Consider the following 20,162-nt stretch of genomic DNA (forward strand, 5'->3'; position numbering starts at 1 on the left):
TCTTGCTCGCCAATCGATCAGAGGATTGTGTTTCTCTAACCAAGGTATTCCTAGAATAATCTGGAACTGAGGGGCCTTGATCACATCGAACACGATCTTCTCATGGTGTCCATCTTGACTTACTAGCGTCACCTCTTGAGTGGTATGCGTTACTGGCCCGGAGGCTATCTCCGTACCATCCACCGTAGTAATGACGTCCTTTACAGCCTTGGGACAAAGAGTTAGATTCATCCTCAAAACCATTTCATGATCCACATAATTGCCGATGGCACTGCTGTCGACGTAAGCTTCAATTGCATGCAATCGATCCGGATTATCAGGGCTAATGGGGACCATAGGTATCACGAAATGCGAGGTCACGGAACTGGTTTTCACGCTCGGCAAGAGGACCTCTATTCTTGTCGGGCGAGGTCGTTTCCCTGCTCAGAGTTTGTAACTTTGGTAACTGCAGCTCCTACTGCCTTCTTGGCAGGTTTCACCCCGACAGTCTCGAAGAAAGTGCCCTGAGTTTCCGCAATAGAGGCATAATTGCAACTGTTTTCTCCTTTCCCGCTCCTTTTGTGTTAGAGGACCTTTCAGACCCCCTATTTGCATGGGTTCCCCGGAGTCTACTCCTTTGGAAGGAGTTGGCGGTTTGGAAAATACTCGAGCATCAAACTTGGAACGATCGGCCTTCCTGTTCTGCAGTCTGTGATCTATTTGAACGACTAAGTCTATATAGTCCGAACAATCTTGTGGGGGATTCACTACTTGGGCTAACACATCTTTGAGCTCTCCACGTAGACCTCTAAAAAACAGCGTAATCCTTTTGTCCTCAGGCCATTGAGTTTCCACTATCAGTCTGTTGAAAGACGCAATATAAGCCAAAAGGTCTTGATTACCTTGTCGCAACGAAAGAAGCTCATTGTCCAAGGCCTGCCCCTGTGAATGTCTTGCGAACAGTTTTTCCATACTGAGCTGAAAAGCTTGAAAATCATGGAGGACCGGATCATCTTGATTTACTAGAGGGATCGACCAGTCTGCCGCATTGCTACTAAGGTACGAAAGCACGAAAGCTACTTTAGCTTGATCAGTTGGAAAGGCTGCTGGCGGGCATAAGAAATGCAACCGGCACTGATTGATAAATACTGCAAACCTCTTTGGTTCACCAGAAAATCGTTCGGGCGGAGCCAGAGGTACATTCCCAGGTAGGTTGATCTGCACTGGATTCATAGAGGATGTAGAAGGAAGATTTCCCCCAGATGCGGGTAACGGGGTCTGTCCGGCTTGTGACTGTAGCAATTGTCTAGCGAGATCATCTGTTCGCTCCTTGGAAATAATCAGTTCCCTTCTTAGAGCGTTCGTTTCCTGACGGGCTGCATGCACTTCTGCCCTTAGTTCCCCAAGTAACTGGGCTAGCTGGTCGGTATCCGAGGTTTCCATAGCGCCTGGACGGGAGTTTTGTGGTAGGCTTTGCGTTCTGTAACGCTCACCTGATTCCCGTAGAGGCGCCGGTCTTGACTGGGCGTATACCGTATCTTCAAAGGTGATGTGTAACACACGGCTGGCTCTTTGGGCTGGACCTCTGTGCACTGTATGTCTGACCCGAAGGGTAAGATGTCTGCAGATAGAAAATATGGGATTAAGGAACTGGGTTATTGAATGTCTCTCTCTTCTTCCCTTTCTCTTCTCCTGTAGAACCCCAAAGGTTAACGCTCTCACCTTAGGTAAGTGAACGCCGTGCTCTCCATCTGCCTCGGGGCAGGGTGCTGTAACCAGTTTCTTCACTGGATAAGGGGAGCAGGCCTCTTGACTTCAGAGGACTGCTGTCCGTCGTTTACTGCACAAACGGTAAGTTTCGAGTAATTCTAATGTCTTTAAAGTCTTTAGTAATGATGTTTCTTGTTTTGCAGGGTTCCGGCGATGGCGGATGACGGGCTGAAGTGAGTTGAAGATGGAGCCCGTGTGATGAATAGAAGCGCCTGGAAGCACGTAAGTAAGCGCTTGTTGCCTGCTTCACGATGCGCTCTAACTGTCTTTTTATTTTGCAGGTACAAGTTCGGAGCGGCTGCAGGGTGCCGGAATACCCACTGGGTTAGATGTGGAAAGGAGTAATGGCACGTGAGTATTAAAGTTCCCCAATGTCTTTAAACGCACCTTGTTTTGTCTTTCAGATGCGGGATGCAGCGCCGAAGGCCTCCGGAGCATGCGAAGAGTAGGTAAGCCTTTGTCTTTCAGATGCCGGAATGCAGTGTGAAGACCTCCGGAGCGCACGAAGAGTAGGTAAGCCTTTGTCTTTCAGATGCCGGAATGCAGCGCGAGGCGTTGGTGACAGCCGATGGACCAGGTAAGTGAAGAGCTGTCACTGAAGACCGTAATGCTAACCTGTTCTTTCTTGTCTTTATAGGTGTTGCTGAAGACTGGATTCAGGATGGTAAGCCTTTTTCCTTAGGCCCAGGATCAGATGCAGAAGACACGATTAGTGTTCTGCTGCAGAGGATGCAGAATAACGCAAAGCAAGATTCATCCATCGGGTGTGGTTTAAATAGCCTCCTATAGTGCTTAGGTGTCTCATTCCACAGCCACGCCTAGGTAAGAAAAGAGTTCCTGCTTTCCAGAAGAGTTCCAGTGTTCTGAATCTAGGGAGTGGCTCCTGCCCCACCCAACAGGAAAAGTGGTTCCAAACAGAAGAGGATCAGAGGCTCAACTGGCAGGCAAGTAAGCAGCATGGTCTGCTGCAGGAAAGTCCACCCAAGCATTATGAGCCCGGCGCTTCCAGCGCTGGGACTGGGCATATTTATGAGCCTGGTGCCACTGGCGCCAGGACTGGGTCCAAAAGGTCCCAATTGGGACTGGTTGGCACTCGGAACCTGGGTTATGGATCTGCTTCCAAGGGAGTTGGGAAAACCCTGACCTTTTGGAAGCAGAGATCATGACAATATGGTCGCCTTTGATCAGGTTGTTACATTGCTGACAGTGTAAGCAGGCAAAAGTGCCAGCTTTAGGTTTACTTAGAGTCCTCTGGGTTGTTGGCTTACTCCTTTCAGCTCTTATCAATTGGTCTCTGAAATTCTTTCCACGTTTATACGCCATCATTGGTGGATCTGGGAATAGCTGGGATATGGTTTCATCAGATTTAATTAATTCCCAATTTTTATGTATAATTCTTTTAATTTGGAAGCTTTGGTTAGAGTACTTTAGCGTATGTATCAGATTTTGATCTTCTCTTTTGGGAGTGCCCTGTAGGAGTACACTTCTGTCTTGTGTCTCAGTTTGTGTAATTGCTTTATTGATAGTCTCCATAGGGAATCCTCTGTCAAGAAATATTTCCTTCATGGTATTGTATTCCTCCTGTAGTGTGTCTATTTCAGAAGTGATTCTTTTTAGTCGTAACAGTTGGCTGTACGGTAGGTTATCTTTTAGGTGTTTTGGGTGGTGACTTGCATGGTGCAGACAACTATTCACATCTGTGGGTTTTAGGAAGATTTTTGTTTTCATGTGCGTACCAGTGTATTCCACCGTGACATCAATGAAGTTCACCGAATGTTTGCCAATCTCCATTGTAAAGCCAATTCTTGGGTTACAGGTGTTTAAATAATTCCAGAATTCCAGTAGTTCTAATTCCGTGCCTCTCCAAATTCCAAATATATCATCGATATATCTTAACCATATTGGTATTTTGTTCTGCCAAGTTGGGTTATCCAATACGTGTGTTTTTTCAATGTGGTACATGAAAATATTGGCATAGGATGGGGCCACTGACGACCCCATCGAGGTTCCTGAAATTTGAAGATAATATTGTCCGTTGTATCGAAAATAGTTGTTGTAGAGTATGATATATAGTAGTTCTAACGCAAAAACTTTTTGGGTGTTCACATCTCGGTGTGTCAGTAAGAACCACTCCATTGCCTCTATACCTTCTGAATGTGGGATGGAGGTATATAGGCTGCTTACGTCCATTGTGAAAAGTAGTAGATTTTCTTCAGCCAACTGTAGTGATTGTAGAGTTCTCAAGAAGTGAGTAGTATCCTTAAGATAGGTACTGATGGTTGGAGAGCAGTGTCCAGGTAGATAGCTAGACGTTGGAAAATGCTATCGGTCCCTGCAACAATCGGGCGGAATGGTGGATCGTTAACGGACGCCCCTGTGTCCACGAAGACGGGAACCGCTGAGCCCCCAACTGGTACTGTACACTTTGTCTCCTAGTCTTCACCTTTAGCACACTCACACTGGATATAAAGAATATGTTTCCTCATCCTCCTCTTCAATCTCCAGTTCTGCCACCTCCTCTTCTTGTTCCACGAGGGCCACAATCTGAAGGCGCTGTTTTCTGAAGGACCCAACCCTGACTGGGCCCATCTGAACGACCACTGGGAGTGGTATGCGACACATCCACGCGTAGTGGCCCGAACTGCAGCACCTTCCACCTGTCTTTCCTTTCGCCGGGCATTCCGACAGATGAAGAAGGTCATATCTGCATTGGAGGCATGATGCTGGCACTTTTGCGCCCCTCTCACATGTTGGAGCCATGGTTCTGCAGGCCTCTTTTGCTCCTTGACTGCGCCCCACTGCGAACACCATTGATTTTGAGGGTGCTTATCACTCGTCCATCTTGGAGGCACGAGTCTCTGCCACCTCATATGATCTACACAGTTCCAGAATTATTGCTAGTGTCAATCTAGGTTCCCTCAGTACCTGCAGGCACAACTTGCCAGATGCACACCCTTGGATCAATTGGTTCCGTATCATACCTTCCTCATTCTCCCACACACAGGTGGCAGTGCAGCGCCTAAGCTGGCCATGAAACGTGTCCAGTGGCTCATCATCTTTCTGCTTGGCATTACATATCACAAACCTCTCGTAGTCCATATTTGCAAGGGTAATGAAGTGTTCCCTTAGCGCATCCTTAGTGGCAGCATATGTTCCATTGACTGGTTGCAAGGACTTATTGATCTGATGAACCGCAGGACCAGTCGCATAGACGATGATTGCAACCTTACACTCATCGTCTGTATCTCCTGGGGCCCTGAAGTACATCTCCAGGTGGTCAACCCAGGAGTTCCACCTTGGCCACAGTCTGGATGGTGCCCCTGAAACATCAAACTACAGCATTGGGGCAAGTGACCCTTGTTGGCATGGCACACGCGCCCCGGTCTGGACAACTCCACCATCTGCAGCCAGACCATCCTGATTGTCCTGCACCGTGTTGGCTCTAGAGGATGGTGCTGGGCGTCAGGTGCACAGGCACCCCTTCCTGGCAGTGGCCGCAACCCAGCTGACAGACTTGCCACCCTCACTGAGCTATCTGGAGCACACCTTGCCAATGCCACCTTTCTTCACGGATACAGAGAAGAGATTCAACAGAAATTGAGGAGAGGTTAAGAAAATACTTCCTCACCTCCTTCCAAGTCCTGCACAACAGAAAAGAAATGTCTCTTATTCGCCAAGTACTGTGTGAATCACTTTTTCCTCGTTGCCCAACTTTTTCTTTTTTCTTTTATTTTTAGTTATCATACTCCAAGCATTGCATCTGTGGATAGTCCACAAATGGAGCGGTTAGGCACACGTGCAGTCCCGTGGGGAGCTGCAAACTCTGGGATCAGATCAAACAAAGAGATAAGGATTTGTCCCTCACTGTGACGCACACGCTGGCTCTGCGGCCGATGAACGTCCTTCTTTCAAGCAGCTGCCCGTGTTCACAGTCTGGCCCAGAGTGTCGGGTCCGTATGATCATGACTGACCCCCTCGCCGCCAGTGTAGTATGTGGCCCGCAGGGCATGGCATGCAGCAGGCCCCCCCGGTCTAGGGTGAAGAGATTTCCAAACCGAAAAACCGGGACGGCCAAAAACATAAAAGAAGGATTACCCTGTTGCAGCTCACCCATTACCACCTCTCCCCCAAAACGCCCCCACAACCACCACCCAATCCTATTTCCAGCACTTCTCCTTTCTATAAATTACATATTATCTAAATTGTACAGTTTTGTCCGCAAATCTTGGCATGTTAATTAAACACAAGCTTCTGCTGTAATTTATATTACATGGCTTGCTGTACACTAATTTGCAAGCCAGTATCTATGGCACAGTCAGTAAGTGTTGTCCTTTGCCCAAAATCGGGACAGGGATTTTAAATTAAAAAAACTCCCAGGACTGGGGGACAGAGGGCCCAATTCTGGGACCGTCCCGGCAAAACCAGGACATTGGTCACCCTATCCTGGTCCCACAGACAACAACAGAAAAGCTGCTCACCGTCTGGGCTTAGCGCGTGCACTCAAGCACAGTGGGAATGCCCCGTTTATTCCCGGTTGGCGGAGTTACGTCACTCTTTTGTGTGTAACTCTTAAAGTGATACACCACATGGTTCTACCCCAAAAGGGGCAGTGCAGCCTGAAATTCTAGGTCATAACTAGTCTATACCACAAACAACTCCAAACTTGTTTCAGGCTTGCTGCGCCAAGGGAGCAAAGATATCCATCTGGCACTCCTTGCCCACCGCATCGCCGCTCTCTGCCCCAATTTTCAGTGCTATGCGGATTATACCCAGCTCATGTTCAGGCTACACTCGGCCTCCTCCTCTCCTTCCCTCATCTCTGACTGTCTGTCTGCTATCCAGAAGTGGTGTGCCGCCAACCACCTCTGCCTTAATGCCAGTAAGACCGAGATTCTACTCATCGGCACACCCTCTTCCTCCTTCCCGTCAGCTCTCTGGCCGGCCTCTCTTGGCCTTCTTCCTGCTCCCACCTGCAAGGCTAAAAACCTCAGGGTCATCTTCGACTCCACACTCTCCTTCTCTCCTCACATATCTGACATCTCTAAGGAGTCACACTACCAGCTGCTCCTCCTCAGAGGTTTTCTTCCTCTCCTCTCCTTCCCCCAGAAGCTCACCGTCTCCAGAGCCCTGGTTCTCTCTAAGCTGGACTATTGCAACAGCCTCTATCTAAAGCTGCCTGCCTCTACTCTCTGCCCTCTGCAACTTATCCAAAACAGGACTGCAAGACTTGTCCTTGGCCTCAAGCCCAGGGATCGTATCTCTCCAGGACTGAAATCTCTGCACTGGCTCCCAGTGGCTGAAAATATTAAGATCAACCCCTCTGCATTATCCACAAGGCCTTCTGGGGCCTAGGACCGCATTACCTTCAACTCTCTCTTCCTAAATACCTTCCTTCTCGGGCTCGTCACTCATCTGCCTCCAACTCCCTCAGGGTTAGCCGCTTCTCCAAGCAACGAGTTGGTGGTCTATCTCTCTCCTCGGCTGGGGCCTCCCTCTGGAACAGCCTTCCTGCCTCCCTGAAACTCGAGGAGAACCATCTCTGGTTCTGGAAACACCTCAAAACCTTCCTTTGCTTCTGCTTTCTCTGCCTCTCTCCCCTGCCGATTCTGCACCGGTTACCTGGCCACCCTTCCCGATCTTGGGGCCAGGTCCCGCCTTTTGCTCACCTGCCTTGCCTCCCTGGCAACCCCCTGCACTTGGGGACTGGTTCTGTATCCCTTCAATCCCCTTACCAGCATTTATGTCTGCTCTTACCTTACACTTGCCACCATCAGGCTGTTTTATTTATCATATTTATTCTTCTTTCCCATGTACTGCACTGCACTTTCCCTTCCCCTGGCACTCTTCCCTTTCCCCCTACCCTCGCACTTGTGCGATCTGAATGACGCCTGGCCTAGTAGGATCGTTGTCTGTCTTCCACTGTTTTCCCCTCCATTGCCTTGTCGCGCATTGAAACACTTGTGTATAGGCGCGTTATAAATGCCATGCCATATCATATCACTGATTAGGCCCAACATGGCAGAACACGTCTGGTGCTCGTGTTACTGTGAAGAATGGAAGTGGCTTACGATTTCAGGCTTGACCGCTCCCATGGGTGGCAGAACCAAGACTGATTTCTTACTGCTCTTATCCTTCTACAATTTTCCAAACAGAGCTAAAAACAGGGTTAAGGGTCACAGTTAAACTAAAGCAATGCAAGTTGTTGGGATTAATTCAAAACTTTCCATAATCCTTTTTGATTTTAGAAATCCAGAGTCTAGGCTTTATCATCAAGAATCAACTTATCACACCCAAGTAATCACCTCTCCAAAGTTTGCATATGAAATCTGAGACTACAAGGAAAACGGATTTACAATCTCATTAACAACTGAAATGTGAAAAAAGTGTGTTTTAAAACTAAAATCGCAATAAAGAAAATATTGCAATGTAAAATACGCCTGAATACAATGCAAATGGCAGCGATATACGGTATAAAGGCCTATAACCAGTGCTTTCAGTGGGCCGGGCCCTGCCGGGGCCCCCAGTCCCACCACACGCAACATTGGCGGGATACATTATCCAGCCGCGACGGGAGATGCGCCTGCCATGAAGTCAGGCTAGCTGACAGAAGTAGCAGCCAACTGCAGCAATGCTGTGCCTGGCTGCCACTTCCATTAGTCATAGTAATTGCCTTTAGTGACCCCTCACGCGAGGCAGTTACTGTCCCTTTGTTTCCCCAGGTCGCTGAGGCGTCTTTAACCCTCGGCGAACCTGGGGATTCCTCGAAGTTTATAAAATATGGCTTGAAAAGTACACAATTCAAGCCATCTTTTATAAAGCTTTGCGACGGACAATTTTGTCCATAGTCAAAGCTTTATAAAAGATGGCTTGAATTGTGTACTTTCAAAGCCATCTTTTATAAACCCGAAAACATGGCCTGAAAACTACGCAACCCGTAAGGTACGCAAGAAAATATATATACATGTTATATATCTGTGTGCCTACCTTACTATGGTTTGTGTACTTTGCAGGTCATTTTTTCCAAACATATAAATATTTAACATATTTCTACGTTTGTAAAAGATAGCTTGCAAAGTACACAAAACATAGTAAGGTACGCACACAAATATATAACGTATATATATATATATATATATATATTTGTGTGCAGGCCTTCCGATTTGCGTGCTTTTTAGGCCACCTCTCGATTTCTTACCCTACTTAAAGCCCTGCCTATAACATAACCTAGGTTTGTCCCATAAAGCATTCGCACTGTCTCAGGTTTGCAAAGATGTCAAAGTTGCACCGGTTTCGTTGCTGGTGTATTTGCAAGGAAACGGGTCAGCAATCGCAAATAGCTTTTGTCCTTGAAAAAATATGGTCCTCTCAAAGCGCTTGCAGCTCAGAAAGTGCCTACCCCGGAGAGACACCGTGTGTGCGTGTGTGTGTCTACTGATCCTCTCAGGTGTCCGTTTCTTCCTCGGTCCTTCATTGACAGGCACCGAGCTTCTCCAATAGACGCCGAGGGGGCGGCTCCCGGCCGATACTTCGCTCAACAATCAACAGAACTAAAGCGAAACAAGTCGGCAAAAGGATGTGTGACTAAGAGGCGCCTGCGGCCCCGAGGAACTCGTCTACCAGTGCGGTAGCGGCTGCTGAGTGAAAGCGGTGGCGCTGCGCTGCACTGCCATGGCGGCGCTGCTGGAACTGCACTCTACCTTTGAGCTCCAGAGAGACGTGCTGCCCCTGCTGCTGCTGCTGGGCGGAGGCTCGGGGACCGAAGCGCGGGCGCCCCCCTCAGGTGAGTGTTGGTAACCTTTCCCTGGGGGAGGGGCGGTTACTCCTGTGTTATTATTAATCTTCTCCAGTCCCCAAACGCATTTAACTGCTTTCTTAAGCATCACTCGTGACTTTCCGGCTCTGATGTGCGTTTTATGTTTAGAATAGATGCACAGAAGGAATAAGCGCGCTTGCTTAGTAAACGCAGGGCTCCGTTGGGTGCTTTACAAAACCGGGAAGCGGCGCATTGAGAAATCATTGCCCTCCGTCCTCTTGGCCAGTTGTCTCGGGTTCACGTGACAGCGGGTTGCGATGTCCCGCCCCCTCTTCGTCTGGGTTTTGGGGTGTATCTGACAATACTTTTTTTATGCACCTTCCACATTGCGCCATCCTGGCAAAACGCGCCCGTCGTGATTTGGGAAAAAAATAATGTCCCTGGTACTTCCTTCAGAAATTTGATTTTTAAAAGAAGGGAAAACATCTCAGTACCCCGAAGGAAAATAGGTTTGGGGGAGAAAAAAAAACTCGTTATTATGAAGAGCCGGCAAGTATCGTACAACCGGTTCAGCCAAAAATGTGCACTGTGAAGACCACCCCCCCCTCGAGCGCTCTCTTTTTACTCGCGTGTGTTGTGTTACTGGCGGCTCAGGGAGTGCACCGAGGATCCTGCCAGGTGTGTGCTAATTAAAACTCCGCCAAGTGCTAGATGCCTCACCTTGCTGTGAAGAGTAACTGAGACCTTTGGGGTCGCTTGCATAGGAACATTAAGGGGATGACACTTCGCCGATAGAGAGTATGCAAGCCAGCTTTTCTAAACATAGAAATACATAATATATTTCTATGTTTAGAAAAGCTGGCTTGCAAAGTACACAAACCATAGTAAGGTACGCACAAAGATATATAACATGTATATTTGTGTGCATACCTTATGGATTGCCTAGTTTTCAGGCCATATTTTTAAACATTTCGGGTTTATGAAAGATGGCTTTGAAAGTACACAATTCAAGCCATCTTTTATAAAGCTTTGAAATTGTCCGTCGGCAAAGCTTTATAAAAGATCGCTTGAATTGTGTACTTTTCAAGCCATCTTTCATAAACCTCGAAAAAAGTCGAGGATTCCCCAGGTTCGCCGAGGGTTAAAGAAGCCTCAGCGACCTGGGGAAACAAAGGGACAGTAACTGCCTCTGGTGACCCCTCGCGTGAGGGGTCACCAGAGGTAGTTAGGATGACTGACAGAAGTGGCAGCCCGGCACAGCATCGCTGCGTTTGGCTGCCTCTTCTGTCAGCTAGCCTGACTTCATGGCAGGGGCATCGCAACGGGGTAAAGCATCCCGCCAATGATATGTGCGGTGGGACCGGGGCCCACCATCGCCCCGGCTCAGCCCCACTTTTTGGAGACTCCCGGGGCCGGCCCACTTAAAGCACTGGCTGTTCTAAAACAGAGGCATGCAGATGATTTTGAACACCCTGTAGCTTATCTTTCCAAGACCTTAAGTTCATCAGAAATCATCTACACCGTTTTGGAAAAGGAATTGCTTGTGATAAAAAGAGCGTGTCAGGAATGGCGGCATCTACTATTGGGTTCTCCTTTTCAGTTTATAGTATGGACAGACCATCGGAAATTGAAGGTTCTTCAGCAAATCGAATATCAGAATATCAGGCATGCAAGATGGGCCCATTTCTTCTCGCAGTATGACATGTCTTACACTCATTCCGGTGAGTGCTGATGCCTTGTCACGTTCAGCAGAAATAACTTCTGAAGCCTCTCAAGATGAGAAGCTGTTTCCCCAAGCAACGTTTCTATTCTTTGTATATGACTTTATAGAACTCAGCAGGGTCAAGACACAAGAGCAACTACCTGTGTTACAATACGTCATTCTCAACTACCACCTCACAAAGTCTCAAGATTTTTTATTTCACAAACAGCAGCTCTTTGTGCCTTCTGCCCCTTTACAAGTACAGATCCTCTCCATCTGTCATGGTTCCAGAAGTGCTGGTCATTGTGGTACCCGTAAAACATTTGAACTCATCCAAAAGCATTTTTGGTGGCCATTTGTGCGGAAGGATGTTAGGGACTATGTTTCAGCCTGTAATGTTTGTCTACAAGCTAAGGTCCCTCGTCGATGCCCTTTTGGTTCAACCAGCCTTACCTACTCAACCGTGGCAGTAGTGGAATTGCCCCCTTCATCACATCATACCACTATAATGGTAACTATAGACACACTCGCCAAGATGGCTCATTTCCTTCCGTTAACACAAATTCCAACGGCCTAACAAATGGTGTTTTTTTAAACATTTTTTCCTTTACATGGGTCACCCACTAAAATAACCTCAGATAGTGGTTTGCAGTATACTTCTGCATATTGGACAGGTTTGTGCAAAATATTGGGAATCGAAAGAGCTCTGTCCTCTGGATACCACCCCCAGACCAACGGACAGAGAGTCAACCAGTCTTTAAAGCAATATCTACGTTTTTTGCTTCTGCTACTCAGGATAATTGGAGTGAACTATTGCCATTTGTAGAGTTTTCTTACAACAACATGTTACATACCTCCATAGGGGTTAGTCAGTTTTATTGCGCATTTGCCTTTCATCCGGTTGCTGTTCCCACCTTTCAGTTAGGAGTTCAAAAGATGCCTGCTATTGATTCTCTCATCGTTGACATCAAGAAAGGTCATGCAACAGCCCTATCGGCATTGGAGCATGCAAGAGCTGGGATCAAGAACTAAGTTGCGAAAAAAGGACACTGGACCTTCTTATAGTGCGGGTGACAAGGTTTGGCTATCCTCCATGTTCCTTCCCAAGCGTTTAAAACCCACCAAACTGGCACTGCAATATTTTGGACCCTTTGAGATATCCTGTGTTGTTGGACCGGTGTCGCATCGATTGAAACTACCCTCCTCTTGGAACCGAATCCATCCATCATTCATGTTTTACAACTCAAAGCTCACATAGAAGACCGTTTCCAGAGAGCTGCTCTAAACCCCCCTCCACCAGTGGACACTGAACAAGGCCCCTGAGTATGAAGTAGCAGCAATCTGGGACTCCTGTTACTTTCGGGGAAGGCTTCAATACCTCATTGACTGGAAAGGTTACAGGCCTGCAGATCGTTCTTGGGAACCGGTTTCTGATGTTCATGCACATAGATTGTTGCAGAGATTTCACAGAATGCATCCTTGGAAACCCAGACCCCAGACACCATGTAGGGGGCATACTGTCAGGAAACGCCCCTTTTCTGCCTGGTCCTTATGACATCGTTGGAAAAAGCACTGTTCGTGCTATGTGTTAATTCACCCAAGATGGTGGCGCACAGCTCCCCCAGTTGGGTCTACTGTGCACGGTCTAGTCTCCCTGCAAGATGGCGGACTGCAAACACTGGCAGTGACAGCGGAGCCAAAGGCAGTCTCGAGACATAAGGAGCCCCGGAATAGTAAGCGGATGCATCACTTTTTTATCTCCATGCATTGATGCTCTTTTTGATTAATTCCTTCTTGTTTTCCTTCCCGGAAAATTTCGGAGCCTGTGCAGCTTCGATCGCTATGTCTTCTGTTCCCTTCCTTTCTGGCTTTGCTATGATCCAGTTTTCTTACCTTTTTCGGGAGTTCCTTCCCGCTCCTTCTCTTCACTCAGTTTCTTCCTTCTTTCTGGTCCAAATTCCTTTGCATTCCTCCGGGAAGAACTTCTGCCAAGACCTCTGTTGCAGTCCTGTCTACTCAATAATCTCCATTCAGAATTCAGCTGCTGCATGGACATCAGCTCAAGGGTTTCTTCTTCCCCACAAGGGTTTTTCCCTAGCTGGCATCCCGAGGTTTCTTCAGACTTCTGTACATTCCGTAATCGCAAGGGCCTTTTGGGCCATTAGCTGTAGCTTCAGACCTTCTCTGCAAAGAAGACCAGGTCTGTGCTTACATCTATGATAGCCACTCCTCTGGCTCTTGTGTATCTGCCAACGCCTTTTCTGTTAGCCCCTCCTGATTGTTTTTTAGTGGATCCACCAAAGTTCTGCACGTTTTGGAATCAATGTAATTTGCATTTTCTGTGTAGGCCTTCAGCCTTTCCTAATTCAACAACCAAAGCTTCCTTGACCTCATCCCATTTAATGGGCATTGCCGCAACATGGGCTAACCCTTTATTGGAAGGTACTAGTCCCATACTGTATGATTGTGCACTTTTGGGAGCTGAAATGGCCAATGTTTTTTTATACACTTTTCAAAGCCCAGGCTCGAGACTCCTGGACTTAACACAGGGGAAGACAGGGCTCCTGGACTACATCACCTGTTTCAACCAATTAATAATAATTTATTTAATGTGATACAATTTAGTTAATAAACTTTACACATAATGAATAACAGGCATAGAATAATACTAAGATCCGATAATATAGCATAACATAGGATAATAAAATAGCCAAATAGCAAGAAATGACCACTTTTAGTAAAATAAGGACTAAAAGATAAACAATCATACCCAACATATCCAAAATATGCCACCTTAACTGTAAAGGAACAAAGAGTAAACATAGATTAGAAAATTGCGCAGAGCAGCATAGCATTATAGTTCTCATGTCTCAACAGTCTACAACGTCCCCAGGCATAGGCAGAGTCTAATGTTTAATATAGACACAATGTTCAGATCTTGATGCCCAATATTTCCTCAATCCTAAGCCAGATGTTGTAAAAAGCAGTCAAGACTTGAATGCTCTCAGAAAGTGTTGCTAGCTCATGGGTATACTTCCCAATATAGTGATGGATTAAGTCTATTATGCTTCCACATTGTTTCAATACATGTCGGGCTGACTCTAGTGTATTGCCTGCTTTACAACACCGACAGATACATTGTTCCATTGGGATCTGCTCTCTTCTAACCGTGAGAAATAAGGTCGGGAGCTGTTGCATCCTTAATAGGAGTATAAAGCTTTGCAGTCTCTTGGAGCGACAGAGGTTGAGGTAGTCTTGCGGTTTCATAAATGAGTATAGCCTAAATTGCACAAATTTATAGCTTTTCAGTCAACTGGGGTGGGCAAAGTTCTCCAGCCAATCCCACATTTCGACACGCTCGTCAAGAGCATTCTGGACCTGCTTAAAGTAACCCCCTTCTCGCCAAGTCCAGCCTATATCCGCAAGGTATTTTGTCATCTTAACAGCAGGTGCAATGGGATTTTGCTTCTTACATAGTTCCTGGTTGATTGTTATCAACAGAGGACTGCTTGTACCGCTACGCATTTTCAAGAATAGCCCAGACCTCTTTTTCATAACGATGGCTTTCAGTAAGGGTATTCCCAGTTCCAACCGTATAATGGCCATTGGAATTCCCGGTGCTAGGCCAGGTACACGCCGCCAAAATGTACCCTCTAACTTTGGAAGGATCAATAGAAGTACCTTTTTTCCAACAGTACGAATCCAAGATAAGGTACACTGGTTTGGTGGAAGGCACATTTTTCTAACTTAGCAAATAGGTGGTGTTCTTGTAGCCTTTTCAGTACTTTGGAGACATGTAGTATGTGATCCTTCAGAGAGCTGGAGTAAAACAAGATGTCATCCAGATAGACCACTACATAGTGAAGTAATATATCGGCGAAGACATGGTCTATGAAACGCTGAAACACAGCTGGAGCGTTGGACAAGCCGAATGGCATGACCCTATATTAATAGTGTCCAAAAGGGGTACGAAAGACGGTCTTCCATTCGTCTACTTCACTTATGCATATGAGATGGTAGGCTCCGTGTAAATCTATTTTAGTAAACAGTTTGGCCCCACAAACAGTTTCAAGGATGTCTATCAATGGCAATGAATATTTATCTTTGACAGTGATCTTATTCAAACCCCTAAAGTCAATACAAGGTCTGAGCTCCTTTGTGTCCTTTTTAGGGATAAAAACAATAAAGCCCTAGCTGAAGATTTAGACTCTGTGATACGTCCATGGTGTAGATTGGATGTTAAATATTCTTGCAATACTTCCTTTTCTGTGGCAGACAACGTATACATCCTTCCGAATGGGACTTTTTGTTTGTGAACCAATTCAGTAGAACAATCATCCTTTCTATGAGGAGGTAACTCCTTGTACTCCTCGTCAGAAAACACTCAGTGAAATTCTTGATACCAGGATGGCAGGGCTTGAATCCGGTCTACTCTGAAGGAAGAAGAGGTTTCTTGAACATTTCCTAAAGGAGTGCACATCCCGACTGCTCCTTCAGGAAGGCAATGTTGAACACAGTGTCGGATCCCAAAAAAAATGGTACCTGCAGCCCAATTTATGTAGGGATTGTGTACTCTGAGCCACGGTAATCCTAAAATGATGGGATAGTGTGCTGCCTTGATGAGATGGAAACCTTATCTTTTCAGTATGTGAGGATAAGGACATGGAGAGGGTTTCAGTATTTTCTTTAATTCACCCAGAGGATAAGAGTTTGACATCAACCCCTTCTGCAGGGATGTGCAGTGTCCCGGTTTGCCTGGATAGACAGTGTGAACGGGCCCAATCACCATCCATAAAATTTCCCACTGCCTCACAATCAATGAGTGCAGCAACGTCTATAACTGACTCCTCAAAATCCCATAGTATTACTTTTATCCGCCACGATAAGGGTGAATGGCACATTAGCAAAGTTCGTTTGGGAACACTCTTGACCTTCCCGAACCTCAGTTCACCTTAAGTTCGGGATATGTCGTTTCCCGAACGACGTGGAGGTGCAATGGAGCAATCTCAAAGTAAATGTCCTTTCGATCCACGATACATTCCGCGTACGTTCCTCCAAGGTTAAAGGGCCTCTTGTAGCTCCTACTTGGATGGGTTCTTCCTCGCTACTAGGCTTTGTAGAGGTCTTGGAGAATTCCCCCCCAAAATTCCGCTTCTGCTCTTCCTTCTCTCTGCCCTTTTTTCTTGGATTCGTTATTCCAATTACATGACGAGCGTAATGAGTTCTTCCAAATTGGAAGGACGAGGTACTCTGGCAAGCTCATCCTTTAGTTATTCGGAGAGACCTCTTCTCATTATAGTAACTTATGCATTGTAATGCTATGCAGTCTCATTGGCCATTTGTTTGAACTGCGTCATATACGCCAACGTGTCTAATGTTCCTTGCTTGAAATCAAGTAGGTTTTCCTGGGCAGAGACGACTATTTCAGTTGGCGCAAACATGACATGTAATCCACGCAGGAATCTGGGAAAGGAATCGAGGATCTGATTGTTGGTGGTTACCAGTGGTGTAGCCCAAGCCAGAGTACTTCCTGCCATGTTAGAGACCATGGCCCTCATTACGAGTTTGGAGGTAGCAATGGAGCTATTAGCTAGCTCCATGGCTGCCTCCAAACCAGGCTCCTTTACCGGGTCCCTGCAATGGGGACTTACCGGGTCCTCCTATGTCGGAATGACCCGGTAAGTCCTCCTTGCAGGAACCATTCCCCATTCCCATTTGATCCCCCTAACCCCCACAGGGCTCAATGGGGATGGAGGTAACAACGGGCACATTATAAGTGTCCCGTTGTTACCTCCCTCTTCCCCTTGCGGGACCCGGAAAAGACATCTGGTTTTACCAGACGTCTGATCCGGGTCCCGTGAAGCAAAGCTCGTAATCAGCCCTGACGGAATGAAGGGGGCCGGTCCCGTACCGGCCCCCTTCATTCCATCAGCGCAAGCCTCGTAATGAGGCCCCATGTACTTATTTTTGAGCGATCGGTTGGGAAATAGGTGGATTCTAATACTGTACTTGACAAGCATCCTTCGAACTTCCCTCCTATAAGAGGTCCAGGGGAAATTTCATGATGTACAGGACCTTGTTATACACATTGTCGTAAATTAGCATTTTCAGTTTTCAAATTCTGGACTTCCATGGTCAAGGCTTGAACTGCAGCTGTGAGTTGTTGTACTTGTTCGGTGGTGTTGATATATTTTTTTTTTTTACGGGTGTCGCTTACTATCCTAGATGAAAGCACTGACCTGGTCTTCTTTGCAGAGAAGGTCTGAGGCGAAAGCTAACAGCCCAAAAGGCACTCGAGACTCCGTAATATACAGAAGTCTGGAGGAACCTCCGGGATGCCAGCTAGGGAAAAAACCCTTGATGAGCTGATGTTCATGCAACAGCTGAATTCTGAATGGAGATTGGAGAGTAGGCACGACTGCAACAGAGGTCTTAGCAGGAGTTCTTCCCGGAGAGAAGCGAAGGAATTCGGAAGAGAAATAGGCACCAGAGAGAAGGCAGAAACTGAGTGAAGAAAAGGAGCGGGAAGGAACTCCCGAAAACTGGAGAATAGCAAAGCCAGAAAGGAAGGAGAGAGAAGACTGAGAGCGATCAGAGCGGCATGGGCCCTGAAATTTCCAGGGAAGGAAAACAAGAAGGAATTAATCAAAAAGAGCGTCAATGCTTGGAGATAAAGAAGCAACGTATCTGCATGGGCTCTGAAATTTCCAGGGAAGGAAAACAAGAAGGAATTAATCAAAAAGAGCGTCAATGCTTGGAGATAAAGAAGCAACGTATCTGCCGGGGCTCCTTATGTCTCGAGACCGCCTTCGGCTGCGCTGTCACCACCAGTGTTTGCAGCATGCATCTTGCGGGAAGACTAGACCAGGCACAGTAGACCAAGTGGAGGAGCTGTATGCTGCCATCTTGGGTGAATTAATGCATAGCACGAACAGTGCTTTTTCGAACGATGCCATAAGGACCAGGCAGAAAAGGGGTGTTTCCTGTCAGTGGCAGCTTGAGCTCCGCCCCGCCCTGTCTGAGAGGGTTACTAAGTGTTGCCTTCCTAAACTCATGGGGGGGTCTGCCTTGAATAGCTGCATTGGCGGTTGTCATATCTGCCCTGAGTGCTGTTATGGCTTGTATAAGTGCTGCTCCACTGCAGTATCTGTGTTAGTTCAGGTGGGACAAAAGTATGAGGTTCCTCAGTCTGCTGTGACTGGTGTCCCAGGTGAACTTAATTTCCTTCTCTGTGGATCAGCCAGAAAAAGGAATACAAGAATTCCTGGGCAATCCATGGAGAAAAAGGTCAGTAGGAAACAGAAGTACAATCGGCACCAACAAAGAACTTGCAGTCTCCACAGCCTTTTACCCAGCTAATAATTCCCTGTGACGTGTGGTGATGCAGATATTGTGTAAAAAGGTGATTAGAAGGGGGCAAGGAGAGGATCTTAAGCCCGAGAGGCATGAGGTCGCTGACAATGATAGGATAGGGGAGAGTAGGGACCTGATATGATTTGATATGATATGATATGGCATTTGTAATGCGCCTATACACAAGTGTTTCAAAACACTGCAAAATCACTAACTGCAGGGGCACATGGGTGCAACTAGGCATAGTCGTGTTCCAAAATCAAAGGGACAGCTCCACAAAGCCAGAGCAAAAGCCACCAGAGGTAAAGGATGGGATAGTGGGAAGTAGATGCTACGAACAAAGTGATGAAGTCAGGCATAAAGGGAAGAATATTTTGTGATGACAGGATTGACATGCACCCATGATAAGTGGACCACAGTTCTGCAAAAGAGAGTAGGACGATATGTCCTGAGGTGTTGTGATAATTTGTGTTTTCAAGGCAGTTTTCGGGGAATTAAAGTGAGTACACAATGTAATGTTGGATGCATGAGAGGCTTCAGCATATGCTCAGCAAATTCAAGAATTCTGTTGGCTTATTTGCCTGGATATCTCTAGACTTTGTACCCCAGGTCAACCCCCAGAATGTTAATTCTGGGGCTGCAAACTAGAGCCAAGAGTGGCCTAGTCAAGAATAGACTGTGTATGTATAAAAGTGAATGTTGTTGCTAAAAGAAAGCAAGGGAATGCAGAGGTCAAACTAATGTGATACAAATAAAAAAAGCCTGGCACCATCATGTCAAAAAGGTTGTTCTGAGTTTATTCCTAGTCTTGTTATGTTAGATACATATATATATATATATTTATTTAGCTCCCATTGAAGCAGTGTGGCACTTTTCAGGGATTAGGCTATGAAAGTAAGGTATAGTTTAGTTAGGAAATACTCTGAGCTCCCTAGGTAGGCTGTGTTCATTATACTGTATGAAAGACGGATGTGAATGTGGGCTAAACAGGGTACAGAGAGACAGGCCAGATGTCTATCCTATTGTATGCAGTGAAAGTCCAGCACCTTTTTTTAATGATGTGAGTATGTCCTCGCCTCAGAGGTTGTCAGTCCTTTCTTCCTTTAACAATGCCAGATGTCGTTGTGAGCCTGGGTGTGTTGGAACCATGCACAAAGAAACAGGAAAGCAAAACCCTTGCTTGGCAGTTGCAGAGGGAGTTGCAGTCTCTGCAGTCCATTCTCTTTCCAACTCCACTCAGCAGTCTTTCTATCTGCTCTACTAGCCACCTGTGTGGGAGGATCACATAAAACAACATCCAGGCCGCGGAGCCAGTTGCAAAGGGAGTTGCAGTCTCTGCAGTCCATTCTCTTTCCAACTCCACTCAGCAGTCTTTCAGCAGTCTTTCTATCTGCTCTACTAGCCCCCTGTGTGGGAGGATCACATAAAACAACATCCAGGCCGCGGAGCCAGTTGCAGAGGGAGTTGCAGTCCCTGCCAGGACCAACAGACCAAAGGATGGTGTCGCACCACGGAACTTCGAGCCCAGCCCAAACTTCAGCGATCTCTCGTCTCATTCCCAGGGCTGGTGCTACCCATGACCTCCCTCGGCTATTGTCTTCGCCA

At 46.7% G+C, this 20,162-nt stretch overlaps 1 protein-coding gene and 1 long non-coding RNA gene across 3 annotated transcripts in view; one reads left to right on the plus strand and one right to left on the minus strand.

Annotated features, from left to right (window-relative positions):
* The window catches only part of LOC138513310 (uncharacterized), an 80,856-nt gene extending 71,115 nt beyond the window's left edge, over positions 1 to 9,741 (minus strand). Inside the window, exon 1 of the long non-coding RNA XR_011281741.1 lies at positions 9,447 to 9,741. This is a non-coding gene — a long non-coding RNA (uncharacterized lncRNA). The remainder of the gene's footprint in view (positions 1 to 9,446) is intronic.
* GSAP (gamma-secretase activating protein) overlaps positions 9,282 to 20,162 on the plus strand; it is a 2,819,616-nt gene continuing 2,808,735 nt past the window's right edge. Inside the window, exon 1 of one of the 2 annotated variants that reach the window (XM_069628052.1) lies at positions 9,282 to 9,529. In XM_069628052.1, coding sequence (XP_069484153.1) covers positions 9,418 to 9,529 — 112 coding nt within the window. In that variant the 5' untranslated portion in view covers positions 9,282 to 9,417. The remainder of the gene's footprint in view (positions 9,530 to 20,162) is intronic. The other variant, XM_069628053.1, reaches the window with a different exon arrangement.

Source organism: Ambystoma mexicanum, chromosome 12, assembly GCF_040938575.1.
Source record: "Ambystoma mexicanum isolate Mex_15411 chromosome 12, UKY_AmexF1_1, whole genome shotgun sequence".
In the NCBI taxonomy this organism is placed as follows: domain Eukaryota; kingdom Metazoa; phylum Chordata; class Amphibia; order Caudata; family Ambystomatidae; genus Ambystoma; species Ambystoma mexicanum.